Consider the following 23229-nt stretch of genomic DNA (forward strand, 5'->3'; position numbering starts at 1 on the left):
CTGCTTGTGATTCTTTTGACACAGACTCGTCTCTCCGAACAACGAGGCAGAAAAAAGGGTTTCACCTTGAATCCTCTTATGTTTGATCCGGTTTTCTGCGTGTCGGCGGTTGACAGTCGAGGCTCAAATAATGTTCGGCGGCTGGGGTGTTCATAAGACTCGCTGCATTTGCATCAGAGATCTGAACTCTCCGTCTCCAGGGTGGAGTTAAACCTTAACATTCAGCTCGTCTCTTTTCTCTTCAAGGCAATAATGGGCACCTGTTATTCAGTCAGAAATGGAAATACCTATTCCAAAGTTTGAGCTTTGAAAGCCTGACAAAGCAGCAGCAGCAAATGAAGCATTATACACCTCTGACATTCAAACAGTAGAGGTTGTGTGGGCCTGTGTGTGCGTTTGTGTGTGTGTGTGTGCTCAGGCCTCTGTCAAAATCCATTTACAAAGCGTTTAAGCATTTAGAATAGATTGCCTGGAGAATTGAATGTGTGTGAGGAAAAGAGTCTTTAGTGAGAGCAGCGACCTGTGCTGGGTTAACCATAAATAAGCTGAATCACAGGAGGGAACGTCAGGTGTTCGGTTCACACGACCTGAATGAGAAACAATCTGAGTCTTTATGAAAAATAACAGGTAAGGAGCCCTTTCAGGGGTCCACCAGCCTGAATCTGTTGTTGATCACAAGGTTTAATACCTGAGCGTTCTAGTCTACAGTTTCCTGGACCAGTAAAAATGTCACACAAACCAGCTGATAGTCTAGTAGACAGAGGTGTTGATGTGTTATACCTTCATACTCAGCATCTTCAGTCTCACAAGACTTGGACAAGAGATGCACTAAGTTGGGCGTACACTGACAATTGTCGGCTTGTTTTGAGCCAATTTACCCCTCGAGTCTATTCGTGTGTTGTGCCTCGTGTAGTATACATAAGGTAACAAAGAGAGACTGACACCTCACAACGAGCTCCCAATGGGCTGATCCCAAGAAAATCAAACGTTTGAAATCCTGATCGCTCCTCATAAAGGCACTGTAGAAGCAGCGCCACAAGCCGACTTGCCAAAATCTCTTGCACAGAGCATGTGTGATCCCTGAAGTGACGTCTAGAAGAGGTTGGTCTAAAGTTCAATTTAGCTGCTGCTGGCAAACTCCTTTTCTTAATGAAAATTTGAGAGACTGTATTGCCAGCATCTGCCCAGCCAATTCCTTGTCTACACACATCTTCTTTTTTTTTTGTTTTTGTTTTTTGTCTCTTTACACAGAATGGCACAAATTGCCAAGGCAGTGTGTTTGTTTTTGTTGAGCACCTTCGGTGTGCGTCTCCCACTTCTGGGTTTCTGGGTTTTCTCTTCTCCTCCTTTTGACGTTGCTGGATACAAGAGTCCAGCTCCCAAACGCCATAGAACAGAAAGGATACAGAGTCTGCCTGTCTGAGGTGTAGTATATGGACGTATAGTGTGAGCAGTGAAGTCCCATCAGAGCATCGGGTTGTATAATGTGAGAACATGATTCGTAGGCTGCGAACTTTTGAACTCAGCGATCTAGTTGACCAGTTTGAGATGTAGCTGAGTCAAAACAATAAAAAATATTGCACAGTATATTCCCGGCTTTGGCTGAGCAGCACCATATCCAGCCTTTCATTTCATTTCATGTCATTTGTTTGTTTATTCGAACAAGTTAAAGACATATCATAACAAAACAATAAAACAGTACAGAGATAAATAAGATGCACTATGTGTTTAAGCAGAAGTAAAAAAAAATAAAAAATAAAAATAAAAATTAAAGAAACAACTCTAATAACTTAGATCTTTATACCTTGTTCGAAAGGGTGTAGGATGAAGTCAGAAGCTTTTCTAGTCCTACTCCTTTGTCTTTGCATATTTATAGTCTAATTTGTTACAGCATGTGTAGAAACCTGAAACAGAAGAAAACAAAGTGCATCACAATAAAAGAAACAAAAAGAACACCTCGGATATCAAGTAATATTGCCTTTGTATGGAGGACTGAGTCTGCCCTTCTCTATTAATTGCAGAAAAGTGACTTTGTGCATAAACCAGAAGACAATTTTAACTTAACAGGGCCCCATGATTAATCGTGTGCCACAATCACAGCCTGTATAATACATGGATGTTGTCTCCGTGACATCACCCATCTGTTCCCAATGCAGAGTTTTAGAGGTTATTGTTGCAAGAATAATGGAAAAGCTGGACTCAACTTAACTTTGGTCAAGGCAGAGTAAGGTAAAGAGGCAGAGTCAAGGTGGGCTTTGAGCCTCCTTGCTAATCTGCTACAGTGTGCTTACTATTGATGAAATTATTGGTGCCTCTTATTATTTTTATTTTCATTATTATTATTATTATTATTATTATTATTATTATTATTATTATTATTATTATTATCATTATTATTATCATTATTATTATTATATATTGTGCAAACCTAGTAATCTTACTACTTCTAAACTGCTGAGTCATCGAAAAAAATCACCCCTGATACAGTGTGTGCTGTTGAGAAATAAGCCTATCAAACTACAGTCAATTTTCTCAATTTTTGCCGTAAACATTTTTTGATTGCTGTGCATTTGATTTTGTTACTTATGGAAACAGCCTCTAGTGGACACTTGATGAACTACAACTATTTTTTTATTTTTTTATCTTAGCTTAATTTCTTGCAGCCAGAAGTTTTGGCTATTATGCTAGCATTAGCAAGTAGCAGCACTGGCAGCCATGAATATCAAACTGGTTTTTAGTGAAATCTGGCTATCACAACACCTACGGCACAGTGTATCACAAAAGGTTATGACCTCAGTGTGACATTTTTGAGAGATTGGTTTGTGCATATTTCAAGGTTTTCCGAAAAATAAAAGACAAATAGTTTTGTTGTTCTTATTAATGAGAATGATCTTATTTGGATTTGATTTTCATTTATTTTGGCAGTTGTGCCCAAAAAAACTAAAACTGTTTTTATTATCACAGTTGAATTTAATTCCATTACCTTTCTGATGTGATACATTGAGCCCTCAGCTGTTTCTACCTACCTCTATTGTATTATTGGCTTCAATTTTGATATTACTATTGACAAGTTTCTCACACAACCCTGGATGGATAACTGTTTTCATCATTAGCTGCAGCTTTTTGATCACTTCTGATCCTTTTCATTTGCATCTTTATTGTTTTCACTGCATTATTTATCCCAGCACCATCTTCAGTGTTCGCAGCACCTTCCTAAATGGTGTCAGCAACTTCCTTTTTTTCTACTACACATATTTTCTGCCAAGGAGTTCCTTTTTTTAAACTGAGTCTGTAGCAGCTACTGAATTGATCTTTTGTATGTGCTTTTTCAGTGAGTAAAATTCCTAGAGTTCTTTTCTCCATTTAAAAGTCACCTTGAAGATCCGTCCTCTTAAAGCTCTTGACTTATAAATTCTTGAAATCTTGGCCTTCACACACCCTCCACGGTACGATCTGTCTAGGAACATTTTCACTGAATCATCACTCGGCTCCACCGCAGAGCATTCAGAGCTCCACACAGAGACTGGTTCTGATATCTGAGTGTGACCTGACCCACTCCGATTAATAACAGCTTTGAAAGCCTGTTTATGGCAGAAAGGAAATGAGGCAGAGAATACTGCCAGAAAGCAGTCACACTCACCTTTGACCTCAGAGTTTTAGCTCACAGCAACAACAGAGGCGAGCAGGTTTCGCTTCTTTTCCAAGAAACGCTCGTGGAAGGACCTTGAGGGATTTATTGTTCCTTTTTGTAGGAACACAAAGTGCTCTCTCTCTCTTGTTTTTCTGGCTCAGGGTTTAAAAGCGCAGATCGAGGCGTTCCTGGTTTTTATCACAACACACAAATTAGGATGTCAGTGTTTTTATTGGAGTCAAGCTGAGATGGAGGAGGAGAGGGTTATAATCGGATATGTTTATGGAGCATTAGTAGAGCTTGTTTGTATGCTTGTGCAGAGTTGGTTTCATCGTGAACACAGCGGGAAATTACCGTCAGGGCCCGTATTCACAAAGCTTCTCAGAGCCCTCTCAGAGAGCTCCTAACTTAGCCTAAAACTTCTTAGCTTAAGAGTGATTCAGGAAGCGTCTGAGAGCAACTCTAAAAAAGGAGAAGACAGAAACTTTGATCTTTGTGAGGAGGTGTGGTTTACCCTGTTGCTAGGTATGACGCAGTCTCCTGAAAGCTGTGATTGGTTGGTGCAAAAGAGAAAAAGATGAGGGAAAAATGCTCCATGCTCCTAATTATGAATGGGCAGTAAAACCAACGGATCACATCACTTAAAATGAAGAAGAAGAAATGTGTTACTGTGACATTAATTTTATGTTATGATGATGACACTCTGCTAAATCAAATTAATAGTGACACAGCTTCAAAATGTTTGAATGTGCCTCATTCACACAACGATTGCATTGATTTGCTTGTTGATCTGTTTACTGTCCATGCTGCTCATGTTACTACTCAATGTGTTTGAGTTTGAAGCAAAAGCGGAGATTACATCACCAAGTGAAGTTGTTCTCAAACAGTTTTGTGGGTTACCACTTAGGGTATGACATCGATTTCTGCAATATTAAGGTGTATTCACACCTGTGGCTCATTTGCTTTGTACCGATTCAGGAGCAAAAATGATACAATTGTAGTGGTTGTCACTTGGTTTGTTTGTGTTCACAAGGCAAAAGTCTGTTGTGGTCCAAAGTTGTAAACAAATGCCACATGTGATCGATTGTTTTTCTCTCATTGGTCAGAAGTCATACCCTTGCAGAGCAGATGGACCTGCCTGATTCAGTTTCTAAAATCCTGCAGATCCATCTTGCCAGGTTCCATTGACTAAAAAAATGTCACTAGACTAAATTCTTAACTTCACTTCATTTCTCTACTGCTCCACGTGAGCCCATGACTAATTTTCTTCAGTTTCTCGGTCTTCTCTCCTTCCGCAGCTGTGGTTGATTCTACTCCTTATTTTTCTTCTACTGTTTTGAATGTACAGTTGTCAACCAGGCTCATTACTGCCCCCATAACTACAGTGTGAGCCACAGTTATAAAGATAAAGGTAAAGATAAAGATAAAATATACTTTATTGATCCCCAAAGGGAAATTCATGTTGTTTGGGCCCATCTTCCGATTAAAGAATTAAAGTAAGTTAAGTCAGTTGTGCCGGTTGCTGGGGTCAAGACCTTTTATTTTTGGCGATTTGGACCCGCTTGTTTTGTCCCGCATTCGATTACTGTGTTCACATATGCCCAAACGAACCAGGGTTTTGGGGGCTGCTCACTGTTTTGGAACAACTGCCCCAAACGATCCAGGTGTGAATACACCCTTATAGAGTTTCATCTGCTCAATAAACAGACTGCTCAGGGGGTGGATTGCCAGATAAACAGCTGTCTAAGGTGGCAGAAACTGTTTGTAGTGTGTTGGGAAAGTCTGACACCAGTATCGGTGTTCACTCTTGGGCGTCTTAAAAGTCCTCCTCCCTCCTCCTTACAGTTTTTCACCTTAGGAGCTGTCTTAAAGCCTAAGACGCTTTGTGAATAACTTTTATCTTACCGAGGGGAAATTCTAAGAAAATCTTAGGATCTGAAGAATCTAAGATTTTTCTAAAAATGACGTCACTAAGAGCTACTTTCAGCCTTAGGATGCTTCATGAATACGGGCCAAGGTTGACACTGCATGTGCGTTTATGTGTGTCTGACTCCTCCTGAAGTTAAATCGAAGCTTTCATTAGAAATAAAACAAAAGGTTTTGACTTAGGTTCATGCTAAGCTGCAAAGTTTGTACTAACACATCCCTAAAGTGAGGCACATCATCCTCTCCTCTCTCCTGTAGATAAGTAGATTCCTTTGTTTTGGTTTATTTCAACTTCGAACAGGTGGGAACCCCCTGGTGGAGCTTCTGCATTAATATCACAGATCTCAGCTCAGCCATCAGCTGGAGAAATAAAACATTTGCATGCATCTCCATGTCTCTCTGTCCCCTAATCCCAGCTCAATATTCAGCACTGCCGTGAGTTATCATTTTTTTTCACTCTCAAAGTAAACAAGTTTCAGAAAGATTCATTTAGAAAAGCTGATAAAGCAAACAAAGTGCATTTAAACTCCAGACATATAGAGCACACGGGTGCAGCTGTGGAGTTTAAGTTGTTATTTAAATCTGCAGGTGGGTGAAGAACAAATCACTATTCATTATCTCAGTCGTGGCAGTGTGGAGATAAACAGGATTTGTTTCGTATGAACTCAATTTTATGAGACAAATCCAGCTTCACCCTGAACTACATTACTCAACAACACAGTATACAAATCTAACAGGATACAAATCTAATCTAATCTAATCTTATACAAATTTAACAGCATCAGGATCAGGTGGAAGTGAAACAACCACGAACAAAGAGGCTGTAATAGTTTCCTCAAAGGAATAAACACAACAATGGTGAGCGATTAAAAGGAAGAGGTGGGAGACAGTTTTAAATAGAGACATGCTGGCTTCTATAGCAAGTCTTAAGGAAACTAAACCACAGCTTCAGAGCAGCAGAAACCAGACTCACTTCTTAAGAGCAGACACAAAGGAGAGCAGGGATGCCTTTAAAGAGAACACAAAAGGCTGAGGCTGAAAAGAGGCCAAGTGTCGATGAACTACAACTTTATAGAAACTGAATATCACAAATACAACACAAGAAAGGAGAATGTAGTGTGTAAGCAGGCACACAAGAACACAAAAAGCAACCTCTCACAACCTCTGGAGGTGAGATAATGAGTTAGCTTGGGGATTTGAAGAGTATGTATTCACTGCTAACACCTCCAAATAAGAGGCAACCAGGAACGTACGCCTGACCCTGCTCTTTTATGATCACACAGCGAACTCACAGTGACTTTACTGAGTGTCACTCACATACACAGAGGTGTTATGACAGGTTGTGTCATGAAAAGTGCCACAAAGGATAAAGTAAATCCACAAGTTGGAGCCATATTTGAACCAACTATTTGCAGATTTTTTTCTTAACTAACACATGGCTTCATGATTTGAATAGCTGTACTATACAAAATTAAGAAAAAAAACATTGTCTATTTTAGCGAAAGCTGTGTTTGTAAAACAGAATTCTAAACTAGAAAAGCTGAGAGCGCAGACCTCCACCAGGCATATTGTGATTGACACGTAACACTTTACGACTTTAATGTTATACTCCCTTTCAGCAGACTGTCTGCTACAATTTGGTGTTACTTGCAGGTTTGTACGATAATTTGTTACCTGACAGTGTTGTAAGTTATGACCCAGTACATATTTCATATTCTGGATCTTAGTATCCAGAATATTGCCAGAATCTGGATCGTAATTTTACATCTGTCAGAAATTGTGGTGATACATTTTATTACTTTTACATTATGCAAACCCTTACATTTCCGGATATTTTATCATTGTAGCCTGTCTCAATCTTTTAGTTTTTAGCTCCAGTCTTTCCTCATGGGGGCCCTCCACACTGGGAGTTGTGTCTGGTCTGCCCACGGGGGATGTTGTCCTGGAGATCCCACAGACCTGGGCGGACTGGAGGAGGCTCTGCACTACGTGTGGAGTCTGCCCTGGCCTGTGGGGGGTGGTCTCTGTGGTGGCGCTTCCTGTGGTTGCAGACTACGGTGCCTCTCGGTGTGGATGGCCTCCCATGGGTGGCTTCTCCTCGCCTGGATTCTCAGTGCCATGCCGTGTTACCAGTCTTTTTACTGTGTTTGTGAGTGCAGGTGCGGGAGTGTTTGTGTGTGGGGGGGGTCGGGTCTATTATTTTCTATTATGTTGGGGTGGGAGGGGCGGGATTTCATTTTTTATCGTTTCCTGTTTCGTTATTTTATTTTCTCTTGTGAAGCACTTTGAGTTGCATTTTAATATGTATGAATATGTTATATTCACATATGGTGAAAACGGCCCAATCTCACAATGATAAAGAATCCTTTAAAAAAGTCCTGGATCCAGACGGTGATCTGAATCAGCTCCAAAACGTAATCACTTCTTCCTTATCCCATTTGAACATTTCCTGAAAATTTCATCAAGATCTGTTTGTTGGTTTTTGAGTTACGTTGTTCACAGAAAAACAAACAGACAAACTCTCCCTAACACATAACCTCCTTGGTGGAGGTTATTATGACAAACACCCAGAAAATACTTAAAAATAGAGCACAGTTTATTTTGCATTCAGTAAATAGTAAGTGGACAAAAGCTTATAAACCTCTTTTCAAGTCATTATGACCAATCAAAGCACTTTACACTGCTCAGCTCATTCGCCAATCCACACCACATTCATAAACAATGGCAGAAACTATCCATCAGTTTAAGGTAACACATTCATACCCTTCCACACACTACTGACCAACAGGGGGAGCAATTTGGGGTTCAGTGTCTTATTTAAGGTCACTTTGGCATATGGTCACAGGAGGTGGGATCAAACCCTCGACCTTCTGATTGAGTGACCCCTGAGCCACAGACGCCCCCTTTGTTATTGTTTGCAACTTTTTATTGTGAAGAATTTTGCTGTGTGTGGCTAAAACTAGCAGAGCCCTCAGTTCTGCTAGCAGATTAACATCCACATTCCTGTACTGAAACACCTTCATCTGTGCATCTGTGCTTGTTTACGTCATGGTAGTTGAGCAGTAAAGCATTAAGGCAGAAGCTATTTACTTGAGCTACAGTGCCCACTAGTGGTGCGTGGCTGAAATTTTAGGCCTATTTCTAAAAAGAAGTGAATGTTTTTTTCTTCAATTTAACTAATAATTTCAGTATTGACCAGCAACAAATTTTGATATTTTATGCCCACATTCCTACTTTTGTTGAGTCATTTTTCTGTTTTGTTTTTTCTGTGTATACTGCACAGTTCAGCTCATTTTTACTTGGTCTGAAAATATTTGTAAAAAATGTACCCCCCAAAGGAGTCTCAGTTAAACAAACTTTTTTTGATTGCTCATTATTGCATCTCAAGAAAAGACTATATAACATTTTAATTTAGAGTAAAAAATTTAGTTTCTGAGTAATCTGGTTTTAATATTAAAAAGCTTTTTTTTCCAGGCCAATTAGAAATGTTCATGTTCATGAATACAAACAAAGCAACTTTATTCACAATACTCTGTTTTCTTGGTTGAACTCTGAAACCACTAAGAAGTTCAGGTGAACTCAACGACTTTCAAGGTTTCATGATGGCTTTGAAATAAAATTATCTTTAGCTTTTGCACAGATTCAAGTTGAACTAATGACTTGAACAAATGTAGTAGGTCATCAGACTGATTAATATGCCAAAAAACTTTCACGGGACTGTGACAACAGTTAGTAATCACTTTTTATAACAGACCACTTTGAAGATTGATGACATTGTAAGAGTGGAGACATCTCATCTCCCCTTGATTTATCACAGAGTGAAAAATATTTCTCTAAATGATTAATAAATTCCCAGAAGCATTAGGTTAATCTTTCATATCACAGGGCAGTGTAGGCTTTTGTTTTGTTCTGGTTTAAATGAGGAACTTGTAATGCTTAAAAAAGACTTTGTCATGTATTGTTGAAAGTTTAATTTATTTAATTCAGTTCAAATTTTGTCTTTCCCACCACAGATGTGCCTCCAGTGGTTGACACAGTGTTTCTGGAACTACCTGGACTGGATGGAAATCTGCCACTATGTTTCCACCTGTGTGGTGATGGGTCCTGACTATCAAGTGTACATGTGTGTGTCTGTGTTCAGACACTTGCAGCCTGACATCCTGCAGCGCACACAGTCCCAGGAGCTGCAGGTGTTCCTCAAGGTGAGGTGGACAGTCTGTACAACAGAGTATTTCTAGACATCTTTCAAACTTGCTGTTGGTCTTGTCAAGAGAGAAACACAGGGTGTTGACCCTTCAGGTTTTTGAGTGTAGATACTTTATCATAAGTTACCTCCATGGCATAGAATACTTTATTCATCAGGAGGAAATTCAGGAGTCACAGCAGCAATCAAGAAAACAAAAGTAAGAAGGTTTATAGAAAGTGCAAAAAAAAACATAAGAAAATAGATGATGACAGCTTTTCCAATAGTCTCCAGTTCAGCCAGCCTCCACCTCCACAGGGTCCAGGACTGAGCTTCTTCATCAGTCTGTTCAGTCTCTGTCTCCTGGATCCTGTCTGCTCACAGCAGGTGAAGCTCTTCCAATGTGGCGTTGGTGTCTGGTGTTAGCTCCGTCAGCCATGTCTGTGAATAGCATGATGCTACTCTGCTTTCTGGTATTCCCTCTGTTGCTGGGTTAGCACAGCTAGCTCGTCCATCTTATTGGAGATAGATCTTAGGTTCCTAACAGTGATGGCTACTGGTCAGTCAAGGAGGGGAAGCTAATTTTTTTACAGCCTACATTGTAAATTTGTTTATTTATTCAAACGTAAGTTCCTTTTCAAGACAATGATCTGTGACCCTGTCGTACCAACCAGGTGTTTTTTCCAGGGATTTTACCAGTGTTCTCTCAACGCTCGTTGTTTTTAAGAAAGTTAAACTCGCGAAGGATCGATAAAATCTCTGGATCAGTCGAGAACAACTGAGAAAATGCTCCGGTGGAGGGTTATACTACAAGATCGCTGACTGGCTCATTTCACTGTCAATCAAAAAGGGATTCGGCCTCAGACAGATCATCCAATCATCATGCAGAAGCCCAGCGCCTAGGCCAGCCCACTGTCTCATAGACCCCCAGAGACGCTGAGCGTCCGATGGGCGGGACAAAGCCCAGCGTTTATCCAATGACCGTCCAGTTTCCACAGTGGAACAACCCACTCTACGCTTCCCCGCTGAAGTCAGAAGACGCTCAGCGTCCGACTGTGTTAAAGCGCTGAGACGCTGCGGGGATGAACGAGGAGGAGGTGGAGCCAGTTACCTGTGATAGGTAGCTGATTCTGAACAAAAGATGAAGAAATTCTGGCGCAGATTTTGTCAATGAAATGTTCACACAGCAGAACATATCACCACTTTTTTGGGGAAATTTTAGGGGAAGCTGAGCTTCCCTTGCAGTCTTAGAGCAATCGCCACTGGTTCCCAATGGGTGGAAGGACAGATTGATGCCATCACTTCTTAGCTCTCACCTAAGAGCCAGCGCATCATCCTCACTTCCTTCTCCTCACCTTGTGGGAAACATCTGGCCTTGCACTAGTTAGCATTGTCATGCTACAGGCTGCTAACAGCTGGTTTCACATGTAAACAATGAAGCCATGGTTACATGTAGGATCTCCAGACAAACACAAGGGCAGAAATAGTAAAAATATCACTGAAGACAAAACCAGTTTGGTTGAGCCATACAAAGGAATTTTTCACTCCAAATGCAAAAATGGCAAAAAAAAGAGGCCAAAAACCAGGAGAAACAGCCGCCACAAATGGCATGTATCCACTTTTACCCATTTGCTTGTTAAACATCAGTAAGGTTGATCTAATTATAACTTTCAAGACCAACTTCTCCTGGACTACAACACAAATCTTCTCACTTCCTTATTCTCTGTGTATGTTATATTTAGGCTGATCATTACACTCTGAGAGCTCTTCAGGATCACCGCAGACCTTCTTTATTATTTGGCCTCATATCTGGATGTTAAATATAAGAACAGACCTCCACTGAACTCCACAGCTCTCCTTTTACATTCAGTACTGATCCCTGACTCACATTCATAGAGAAGAGCAAATCGACTTTTTTGAATTCACTCTCAAAACTTCCCACATCGGTGTATTTTTCCTTAGAGTTAACATCTCATTGAAATAAGTTCTGGGTTGTAAATTTTGGATTACGCTGAATTGAAGAGTGCGACTTTAGACCTTCAGTGAAATATCTTCAGGGTCACTCTCCGAGACGTGAACTTCTGTTAATATCTGAAATATTAAAGAGCAGCATTGTGCGCGAGGCCGGTCCCTGACATGAAGCGCTCGCTAAATGTTTCAATCCTTCTTGTCTCCGGCTGATAGCTGGGGTGTTAACATCACCATGAGCTGCCTCTGACACTTTTTGTGAATAAAAGATCAGTTACCGAAGCTTTATCTGAGGAAGCCCTTCTAATGAGCTGTGGCATCAGATACTGCTCCCAGAGACAGCGCAAGTGTGTGTGTTTGTGTGAGAGAAACTTGTAAAAGCCTCGTCCTGAGCTGAACTGGTAAAAGTTTTACACTTGCCTTTTTATGTCCGTGGTTTTATCTTCCCTTCTTGTCTCTATCTCTCTGTTGGAACAATGTGAAGGAAGTATTTTATTCCAACAGAAAAAGTAAAAGGATTTTTTTGAAACCCTTTACACTTATCCTGCCTCACTGGGGTGTTGTATCTATATTTCATCTAAATTAAAATTTGAAAAGGCAAATGACTTCTTACGGACATTTAAAGTGGAGCTGGAGTTGGAAACTAGAGGAGAGGAAGGGTCATAAATCTGCCACTGACTCGGAGGCTACAGGAGACCACAAACCAACTGAAAACTTAATTTCAGTTTCTCTATATTCAGAGAAAAATTGCCTGTCACCACAAATATCAACTTGTTTTACCGTGGGTTCTCTGTTAAAGTTTCTGGTTTACTTTTATTTTATTACAAAGTTTGTTTATCCAGTTTTTCTTTCCCTCTTAGTGCAGCCGTAATACTGCGGTAATATTTCATTTCCACTACCCAATAAACTCTTAATGTGGTTTTACTGAAAACACAGATTCATGCTGAGCTCTAGAACAAATCATCACTCATAGAAAACATGGAAGTCTTTGGTAATTAAAACATTAATTAGCTTACTTAATGACCTCAGAAGTGCTAATGGTGGATGGGTCTTGGAGATGATGTGGGGCATTAAGCAGCTCACGTCACTTGTCAAGCCTTCAGCAGAACATCAGCACATTCTGTGTTTTATATCAAAACTTAAAAAAAACACATACGAGCCTGACGCTGATCACGTCTGTGCACCTTCATCTTAATTCTCCCAGACTCTCAAAAAGAGCCTGAAATGACTCTCCCCTGGGATTTTTCTCTGCTTATCTCCTCACAGCTTCAGCTGTCTCTGCTGCAGGTTCCTGGTGAGATCAATTAGTCGGCAAAGCCGCTCCAGTTTTTGATCATCTGGGATTAATTTCATGATGCAAAGTCCTGGCTGACACTACGGGTCTTCTTTACTTACAGTGCTGCTCTATGAAAAAGGAAAATACACACAAATAAACTCTTTGATAAACCAACACAATAAAAGAAGGTAAATGCAACATCACGAGCAATCTGATCACATCATACACACATCATAACGAATCAATTCCCAGAGAGGAATTAGTCACATTTCACTCTGCCTGTTGACAATGTGAAATATTAGAATAAAATATTATATAAAAATATTAGTTTTGGTCAAAGAAAGGTCTTGAGAATGGGTGAATAAAGTCAGTGGGCTCAGATATGAGAGCATCCTGAGGAGCAAGAGGAAAGACCGGAGCAACACCCTGTCCTGCAATCCAGGCAACACCTACTCGACAGCAGAAAGAGAAGAAAAAGAAGAGCTCAATGAGGATAGAAACGTTCATCATGCTCGATCGTCTAGTTTCTCATTTCTAGTGCCTTTAATGATAAAGCTAAATTTGAGGCATATTACAAAACTTAAGCAGGGTCATGCTTCAACTTGACCGCAAATTGAAACATTTAGTTTAATGTAAGTTTCCAGGGAAGGCTGAAAAAATACTGACTTTTAAATAAGGTAATAGTTCTTCAGCTGCATAAATTATTTTCAAATCTCTAAAGATACCTTCAGAAATCAATGTTTTTCATCAACTTCTTTGAATAGTGGATGATTATGTAAATTAGAGTCCTGACAGGGTGAGCTCACCCCAGATGTAAAGGCCCAACCTAGAGAGATTTTTATTTGCATAACCACCCATTCACTGTACATTATCCCTTAAGTACATATTAGCCAAAGGATTCCCAGACTTTTCAGCCCATGACCCCCCAAAAAACACTTTCAGAGACCGGAGACACCCTGAGGTGAGAATAAACTTATAGGCCAATCCAAAATCAGACAACTTATAGAAATTGATAGAATAGAGATTGATAGAAAATCACAATTTGAAATTTCACTTAGCAGATACTTTAGTCCAAAGAGACATACAACACTGGGTCGTTGGGGTATGGTGCCTTGCTCAAGGGCACCTTGGCAGAGCTCAGAAATTATGCCACCCCTCTTCCAGCTATCAGCAAAACATGCCAGACTTCCATGCCAGGACTTGAACCAGGGACCCTCTGGTTACAAAGCCAAGTCCCTTTGGACTAAGCTAACTGCCTCTGCTGTAGACTATCTATGTGAACATGTTGCTGGATTTCCTAAGTTAATCTGCTGGTACTGATACCATCACTACCCTGACTTCTTCAACAAAGAAATGGGTGACATCAATCGAACACTTGTAAGGTTTGGTAAAGATTAAACTCCTTTACTTACTAATACTTTTATTATAATGGATGAAATATGCAATTTGAATAGTTTTTAAGTTTTGAAGGGCATTTAATGGCCCCATCAGTGTTTTGTGACCCCACCTTTACTTGGGATGGGTACCAAGTTAGGTACTTTTATGGGTGCTGACTGAATTACGTCTGTAGTTCTGCCAATTGTGCCAATTTGTGTAAAATTAAACAATACCGTGTTTCGGTGCCTAAAAACATCCTTGTGACTATGAGGAAGAGGGCGAGAAGGAGATTTTCCACGCTGGACATGACCACAGCATTGCAAGTAAATATCATAGACTGTAAAAAAAATGTGAAAACTGCTCCGCCTGGTGGCTGGCTGCAGTATAGGTCAAAAAAACTGTCTCCCAGTCATTCCAGATGGGCTGTGGTCAAACTTAAAATAATTAATACACCTCGTAGAAATGTTTCTCACGTCTGATTGTTGTGGTGATTGGAAGATATGATTTGGCTGTCGAGTATTCAAGTCCTCTTCTTTCTGAAAAGTTTTGTTTTCATTAATTACAAGAGGTTAAAAAAGAGGTTTTATGCCACATTGAATGATGATTAACAGCTGCCATTCTTGTGCATTTTTTCAGGGATAGTAAATTATGTTGGTAGGGAGATTCAAGAAGAGATTAGACTCTTAAAAATGTAATTTTTTTTTTTGCCCTGCTCCACTCAGGTTGTCCCAGAATTCCTTGTAGCCTCTGCTGCTCAGGCTCTGGCTGCACAACGGTTGCCAATGGCTACCAATGGCTGTGCCTGTGACGTGTGTTTTGGCTTCAAAACTGTACAATGGTAAATGGCGGCGCCATGCTGTCTACTCTATATACAGTCTATGGCTAATATATTGAGAAATAAATGTGTTATAGTGAAAAACTTTGAGATTTTATTATTGAACAAAGTTATATTTATTATTACATACACATATACAAAAGTACCAAAAACTCACAGCTTCCCTCGAGATCTGCTCCGATCAGTGAAAGTTGACCCTCATACCGAAGGCGCCATCTAACATGTAAGATCTGCTGAGTGAGAAAACACTGCTGGTTTAAAGAAAAATTACATTTCATTACTACTTGTGCTATGAGTTTATTGCAAACATCCATAAAGGGAAAAGTGATTCACTGATTCATCTGTATACCTATGAGTACCAGATCTTCAAAAGGAAAAATACGGATTTAATAAATTTTGAGGAATGTCTGAAAATAAACCCTCACTATATTACAATCAGTACATCAAACATGTCCAGAATGTGACCTGTAACTCATACCACCATTTAATTAAAATTTTCTCTCATAGAAAAAGTGTTTTTTTAGAGTAATGCACTGCTTCCTAGATTTTCCACTGCAGAGTCCTCCATCAGACTGAAAACTCATTTCTTCCTGACGTTACTGACTCCCCGCCGAATGATTGCCGGCACCTCACTTTCATTTTATTTCTCTCACTTAAGGAATAACTTTCACTGGTTTGGTCTTAATCTCTTTTTTCATTGCACTTCAGCCCTCTGTGGTTTTTCAGGATGTTACCTGACATAACGGCTGATTATGTTTGGGGTAATTATACAGGAAATGAGGTTCATGAGATCGGTCTTTCTCAGAGCGGGAGTTTCATCTTTACTTCTGTTTGAAACAAAGGTCAGTTCAGCAAAATAACAGTTTAACTGCTAAGAAATTCAACACTATCAGGCAATGGATGATATTAGAATGTTTGTTGTCCTTATGGGGGTTAATTGCCTCCAAAACAGTAGTTTAATTCACCCACATCAAAGGAGTAAAAGGGAATCATTAAATGTTGATGATTTTCAGGTCGTCGTCTTGGATCGTGATGCAGAGTGAACTCAGGTAGTTCTGTCTTTTGTTTTTCCTGAATGTGTTGCATCGATGTGCCGTAGCGACGGCTCAGCCGGCTAATTGCTGCTGCCACTCACAGCATAATGCACACAGACAGCTATTTGCTCTGCTGCATTGTTTGCGTTGCCCAGGAGGCCGTGGTTATCCTGATGCAAAGTGCAGCTCAGGCAGCAATTACAGCAGCCACAGTTAAAACCATGATGAGACAAATGAGCTGAATAAAACGCTCTGTCCGCTCCAGTTCTCGTCTCTTATACGATTAATATCACAGCATGTCTTGTTGTGCATCTGTGGAAATGCTGCTACTCATTTAGATGTACATGCAAAACCTCATTACTGCGAACAAGGTTGTTTGCCTGCAGGTTGCAACTTCAGGAAGTTTAATTTGTGCACCTGTGACTTTGAAAAAGATTGAATGTAAAATAATCCAATGTAATGAAAAGGTTACATCAGATTATTCACACCTCACCTCCCGACAAAGTGTCTGATAATTAAGTAAGCAACCTTCTGCAGCAATAGAAAACCAATATCTGTCTGCAGAGCTAAACCATAGGGACCCAAGATTAAACTAAGGGTCCCAAATTAATCAAAGGAAACAGAAAATTGATGTGTTGGTTAGACAAAAGTTTTATGTATTTGCTTCTCTTTAACTTCAGTGACAAAGTAAAGGTCTCTCAGGGAGCTGGAGACTGTGGCAAGGGACAAAACTATCAAACTCTCCTAGCTCTACATGGAAAAAATGGAAATCTAATTGATTGTTTTTGTCTTATTTTCAGTAGAAAATGTCTTTTTAGACTTAATATGAGCCACATTTACCTGACCAGACCAGAAAAGTGTCTTGTTTCAACTTATTTAAAGACTAAATGAGGTCCGAATTGCTTATAACAAGTTAAAAAATCTGCAAATGGAACAAGAGAAAAGTTACTTGTATTAAGACGTTATTCTAGTTTTACACAAATTTTCAAGCAAATTACTCTTATTCCATCAGCAGATTATTATTTTTTTGTTTCAAGCAATTTAGACCTCATTTTTGTCTTAAAATAACTAAGACAAGACATTTTCTCCAGACTGGTCAGGTGAATGTGGCTCATATTAAGTATAATAAGACTTATTCTTGTTATGAAACAAATATATGAATATCTCAAGCATCAAAAGTTAAAGTAAGAAGTAAAGTTTTTTTAAACTTGGACTTTAGAATAAGGAAACGTGTTTGGTAAATTATTTCTTTGTTGAAACAGTGCTTCCTGGTAATAAATGTCAGAACATTGGAAAGTCTGTTTCTTTCCCTTTAAATGGAGCCACATCTGTAATGAACATGTATTTGTGGGATGAGCAGCAGAGATGAGCATGTGGGTTGCGCCATTGGAAAATTTGCCAAATCTTCTCTGCCAATGCTAATCCGATCTGATCATCTGATGTCTTCAAATGACATTGAGTGCGATTTTCCTGTAGGGGTGGGCTAAGAGTTATTTTTCCAGTCAGAGCTGCTCCAAAGGCCTCAGATTGAAAGTTTGTAGATAATAAACATGTTTAATATTTATGACTAGAAATCCTATAGTGTGTGGGGCTCCCCCAGAGGGTAGCAGCGCGTACACAATATGTATACACTGCAAAAAAAAACTGAGCTCTTGTCAAGTGTTCTTTGTCTTATTTCATCAAAATTGTCCTGTTATACTCACCTGACTAGTCCAGAAAAATGTCTTGTTTCAAGTTATGTTAACACAAATATGAGGTCTGAATTGTTTGTTAAAAGTTAAAATAAATCTGCCAATGGAACAAGAAAAAATTTGCTTGAAAATGTATTTAAATCTAGAATAATGTCTTAATACAAGTAACTTTTCTCCTGGCAGATTTTTTTAACTTGTTTCTAGCAAGTCAGACCTCATTTTGTATTTAAATAACTTGAAACATGACATTTTTCTGGACTGGTGAGGTGAATGTGGCATATGTTAAGTCTAAAAAGACATTTTCTACTGAAAGTAAGACAAAAACACTTGTTAAGATTCCAGTTATTTGCAGTGCGTGATGTCACATGAACCTTAGCAAAGCCAATCAAGATGCGAGCTGACTGACTGAAAAGGAAGGAAGAAATCTACCTGTAATATTTGTGACTACTTCACCCACCTCTAAATCGGGCTGTTATTCATACAGCCCATGTCCCTGCTGTCTTCACAACTTTTTCAATACTAGTTTTTATTTTTTGTGGGGGTTTTTTTTTCGGAAATTCAAGAGGCCAAAAACAGCCATCGTTGCTTTTTCCTTTTTTTTTGGTCATGTTTGTTTACACCAAAGTCACGTTTTACTACATGGGATTTGGAAAATTGAGTGTAAAGCTGTAAAGCTGACACTCTAGTAAAGAATCCATTAGTGTATGGTTTGCTCCGCAGAAGACAGAGATCTTGTTATCATCAAGCACTTTTTGTGCTAAGTTTATATAGTTATGGGAAAAAAAAGGTTGTTTTCTCTCAGGACAGCTTGTGATCAAATTTTAGATGTTGTTAGGAGATTATCTCCTCAGATCTCCTCTAGAGCCACAATCCACAACGAAAACTATTTTAGTGGCCAAAAAATTTCACCCTCTAATCAGTCTGGTAATTGTGAATGGATTAAACCTCTAACAAATCTCTCTTCCCCTGCAGGAGGAGCCAATCCAAGACTTCAAGGTGAGCAACTACCTGGAGTTCATGGAGGAACTGGAGGGACGATACAGAGACATCGTTCTCACAGACATGAAAACCATCCGTAACCCTGTGGAGTAAGAGCATCCAGACCATCCTGTGTTACAACAGGAATATTCCTAAATTGGTTGTTGGACAATTTTTGGTTTAATGGAGCTTTGGGATGTTCACTGAACATGTGAAGAGCTGAAGAGCTTAAACCTTTAGATGAAGAAAACCCTCCAATTGGATTGAAGATGCTGCCTCTTGCTACAGTGGTGGGAGGAAATGCAATTCAGGATGAAGCTCTTCAAAGTCTATGAAGTATGACATGAAGGATGTATCTATTGAAGGAAAATGCTTAAAAAGTACAACAGAACACTGGAGACAGGAAAAACCTTGAGTCAGGTTGATTCATCACTCAGCTTTGTTACTGAATGAGTCTTAAAAAAATCTATTTATTACTTTTCTACATTGTTGATATCTGAGATGTTTTGTTGTTCATATTAAAACCCTCGGCTGTGAATAAAAGAAATCTTTACATTGCTCTTGGTTTGTCTCAATATGATCTGTTTCTGAATCCTTCTCACGGCCGTGTCACAAATCATTAATGCCCGAACATGCAACAGAGCGTCCCACAGTCTCTGCCGCTCGTACACTCATGCAGGTCTTTGTATGAAAGATGCATGAGGCAGGTTGTATCTTTGTGATAAACCCCTCATTAGTAACCCTGGACTACTCTCTGTCTGTCTCCACTCTGCTGTCCCTCTTCAGACACGCTGAGGCCTGAATGATAAATCACTTTGTCCTGTCCATCCGTCGCTCACATACCAGTGTTTACAGGCAGTGTGCAGGACACAGGACAAGACAGGTGGTGACGAACAGTGAGGAATGATCAGATGTTTATCATGTAGACAGGGTGAATATTACAACTCATGGAATTAAACAATTTTTTTTGCCGCAAAACTCATTTACAAGCTTCACAAAATTTAGCCTCAAGGTGTTTTCTTATGTTTTATTTTAGCATTTTACATTTATCTAAAGATAATAGACATCTCCACCTCATCCTGAAGCAAAAAATATTCTCATCCCGCCCTGTCCAGCAAACAAATCTATCTAAATCCTTTAAAGGGACGACAAAGATCCCTCAGGTTACTTTAAAGTGAAGTCCACTCTTGTGATTGTGTATTCTCTCATTGGTCTTCCTCTGCTCTAGTAGTCTGGTGCATAAAGCGCTGCATTTGCTATCAATCATGGCTTGCTTTATACCTTAACTTCAACGTCAACTTTGTTATAGTCCAGGGGGAAAATTATTTTTCAGCAGCAGCAGGCATCAGTTCACAAGTACATGATAACACACAAATCATACGGGTATTACAAAATAAGGAAAAATCCTGAACTCAGGTGAAAAAGGACAGCACTTAGACCACAAAATGCCAAAGACTAAAAATCAGGCAAAACCCACAAAGTGCATTCAGTCATCAAAATCCTGGCAGCCCTAAAAAAAAAAAAAAAAATCTATTGATTAGTCGCACCGTTGTATAAGCCTCAGGGTTTAGAGCATGTGGAAAAAGTAGCGACTTACAGTCCAGAAATTACGGTAAATTAAACAAAAATCTCTCAGAGAAATCAACACGTACTTATAAAACAAACATAAACAAGACTAAAGAACGAATAATTTGAGGTGTTTTGAAGTTGGATCATGTGGTAATATGAAAGAGGAAAGCTTGTAACCTATCATGTGACAGTCTGACAAGCGACGTGAATATCACCTTGTCCGCTGCCATTGATGTCTATAGACATCAATGTGATTACGACCGTTTACTGCCTCTGTAGAAGTAAAACATGTTTTTCAGCAAGAAAGTGGGGTTTGGTGGAGCTTTTCAATCTTGTAAACTATTGTGGGTGAGAGCAGTGTGCTCTTTGGATGAGAGCTCAGCATGGATATGAGGAGAAGATGTGAGATGACAGAGACATAACGAGACACTGCAAGTCAGAAAAGTTCAGGCAGCTCACACTCCAACTGAGGATGTCTTGCAGTAGTTCAGAAAGAAATAGCGGCGCCATCGTGAGAAAAAATGACAGAGATTACAGAGAGGGTCAACGGATGGAGCGTGTAGTATCTTTGTCTTGAAGGCGGCTTCTAGGCCCAAGTCCCTTGCAGGTGGGGTCTGGATGGCCCCTGAGTTCCCCCTGCCTAACTGTTTTCTAACTTAGTTGGCTAAAGCCCTGATGCTATCTCGATGGAGCAGACTCATGGAGTCCAAAAAAGGAGGGAAGTTCAGCCAGCTTGACTCCAAGAACTTTATTCAAAGCAAGCAAATTTGAACAAAGTGAGTTGACAGGTCTGCAGGAAATCAACTGCTAAGCAAGGGTGAGGCAGCTTCTTATATACCCTGATGTTAAGCATCCTGTCTGTGCCAGATGGCAATTGGCTGTCTTTCTTTGGGCAACAGTTTGGGCAACAGACGCTTTTGTCTCTGGGTGTATAATTGGAAGATTTTATGATGGTTTCCTGTTTTTTAAGTCTTCTGAGTCAGCACGCAAAGGTTAAGCATAGCTATGTGAACATGTTGGTTCAGGCCTTGTGGGCTGTATTGGTTTAACTGTTTTTACTTTGTTTAGCCAGGGTTGTGTGAATGTACGTTCTAACTTCTGTTTTAAACCAAGTTGCCTTTAGGGGACATTAAAGACTGTTAAGTTAATTTCTGGTTTCTGGACCTTATTTAGGTGGTATTCAGACCTGGACTGTTTGGTCCACTTTAAACGGACCAGGGTTCGTTTCCCACACTGGTGCGGACTTTTCATGCAAGTGTGAATAGACACAAACGAACCCTGGTGCGGTTTGTGGTTCTCCGGTGCAGGTCTGAATACAAACCAAGGTCCATCCGAACTGACTACAGGATACATGTGCCTTTTTGGCCTATAAAGCCACCGTAGCCAAGCATTGTGCATTAATCCTGTAGTTAATGTTGTTCTTTAGTCCATACCTGATCCTCTGTCATCTGTTTAGCCACGCAGTTGCTAGCATGTTGTGGGTCAGGATACGCAGAGCATAGCGTCTCCTTGCTGTGTGCTGTTAAAAAATTCGAAACGGTGTTGTTAAGCCTGCTTTGAAGGAGCTGCTCTTGAAACTGAAAATGATTTTGCAGCTCTAATAAGAGCACAAACACACGTTAACCTCCATTTCTTGGTCTGTATTCTGTGTGCCGCCCTTTGTCAGTGCTGTCCAATGAGAGCACTGATCGTCACACACGTGGATGTGTTTACAGACTATAGTCCACTTGCAGAAAAGTACAATCTGAATACGAACCGCACCAAACAAAAAAAATAAAGTCTGCTTTTGGTCCGGACCAAACAAGTGGACCAAAGGACTTTTCTGGTCTGAATACGGCCTCAACTTTCGTCTCTACACAGCAGTCTTGTCCTATGAGATCAGGTTCAATGGTCGCAGCTGTTCTCAAGTTATTTTCTATCCTGCATGCTAGCTGACTCTACAAGAGGGCAAAGGGTAGAGAACTTTCCGGTTTTGTCCATAGTGGTCAGGAGCTGGTCTGCTCACTGCTATATTTAAGCCTTGCACAAATTTGAACTGTTACATCATCATATTTTGAGACAAAAATTTCCTACAAGCACCCGAGACGAACGCAATCAAAAAAAAAGTACGTCCTGACATCAAGTTAGAGTTGACTCTTCTTAGGTAGTTTTGGTGTTTACAAAGTCATAGAAAACAATATTATTTGGGTCTTGAAAGATCATTCAAGATGCTCTGAAAATGGCTGGCAGTGAATAAGTTAAGTTTTGGCTTCACTTTTGCTGTGCAGTCATGTCGCCCATTGTTGGCAAATCACATTATTTAAGGATGAAACAGATTTCTCTTCCCTGTTCTAGTTAAAACAAACAAAAACATAAATTAAAAAATCTCAGTAAATTTGTGACGTTTGAAATGTTTCTTTACCTTTTTTCAAAATTCTTTTAGAAATTTTGCTTTACGCTCTCAAACACCCACTTTAACACCTGCCTCACTGCAGATTGTTTACATATACTCAGCCTTTAAATGCAGTCCCATAACCAGATTTCTTTAGCATATAAAGATTGTAGTTTTCCAGGTTGTTTTGAAATTGAAGTGTGGTGATAGAAGTTACGCAACAGAGAGAAAAAAAAAACACGAAAAGAAAAAGCATTAAGCTTAAAGTTTAGTATTTTTGTGTGTGTTCCTTTCCCGTTTCTTTTTGTAGTCTTCGCTTGAACACTCACCAGTCGTCCCTGCTTCAAATGCCTGCTTCAAGTGTGACTTTTGCAAACAGATAAAACTCCT

The 23229-nt window shown here is 39.8% G+C and overlaps 1 protein-coding gene across 1 annotated transcript in view; it reads left to right on the top strand.

Moving 5' to 3' along the window:
• tbc1d32 (TBC1 domain family, member 32) overlaps window positions 1-19425 on the top strand; it is a 107070-nt gene extending 87645 nt beyond the window's left edge. Inside the window, exons 33-34 of the mRNA XM_074684569.1 lie at window positions 9571-9759; window positions 18894-19425. Of these exons, the coding sequence (XP_074540670.1) occupies window positions 9571-9759; window positions 18894-19013 (309 nt within the window). The 3' untranslated portion in view covers window positions 19014-19425. The remainder of the gene's footprint in view (window positions 1-9570; window positions 9760-18893) is intronic.
• Window positions 19426-23229: the final 3804 nt, after the last annotated feature.

The sequence above is a fragment of the Halichoeres trimaculatus genome, unplaced genomic scaffold (assembly GCF_033239565.1).
Source record: "Halichoeres trimaculatus isolate MK-OKI-2021-1 unplaced genomic scaffold, fHalTri1.1 fHalTri1_scaffold_13, whole genome shotgun sequence".
NCBI classification, from domain to species: Eukaryota; Metazoa; Chordata; class Actinopteri; order Labriformes; family Labridae; genus Halichoeres; species Halichoeres trimaculatus.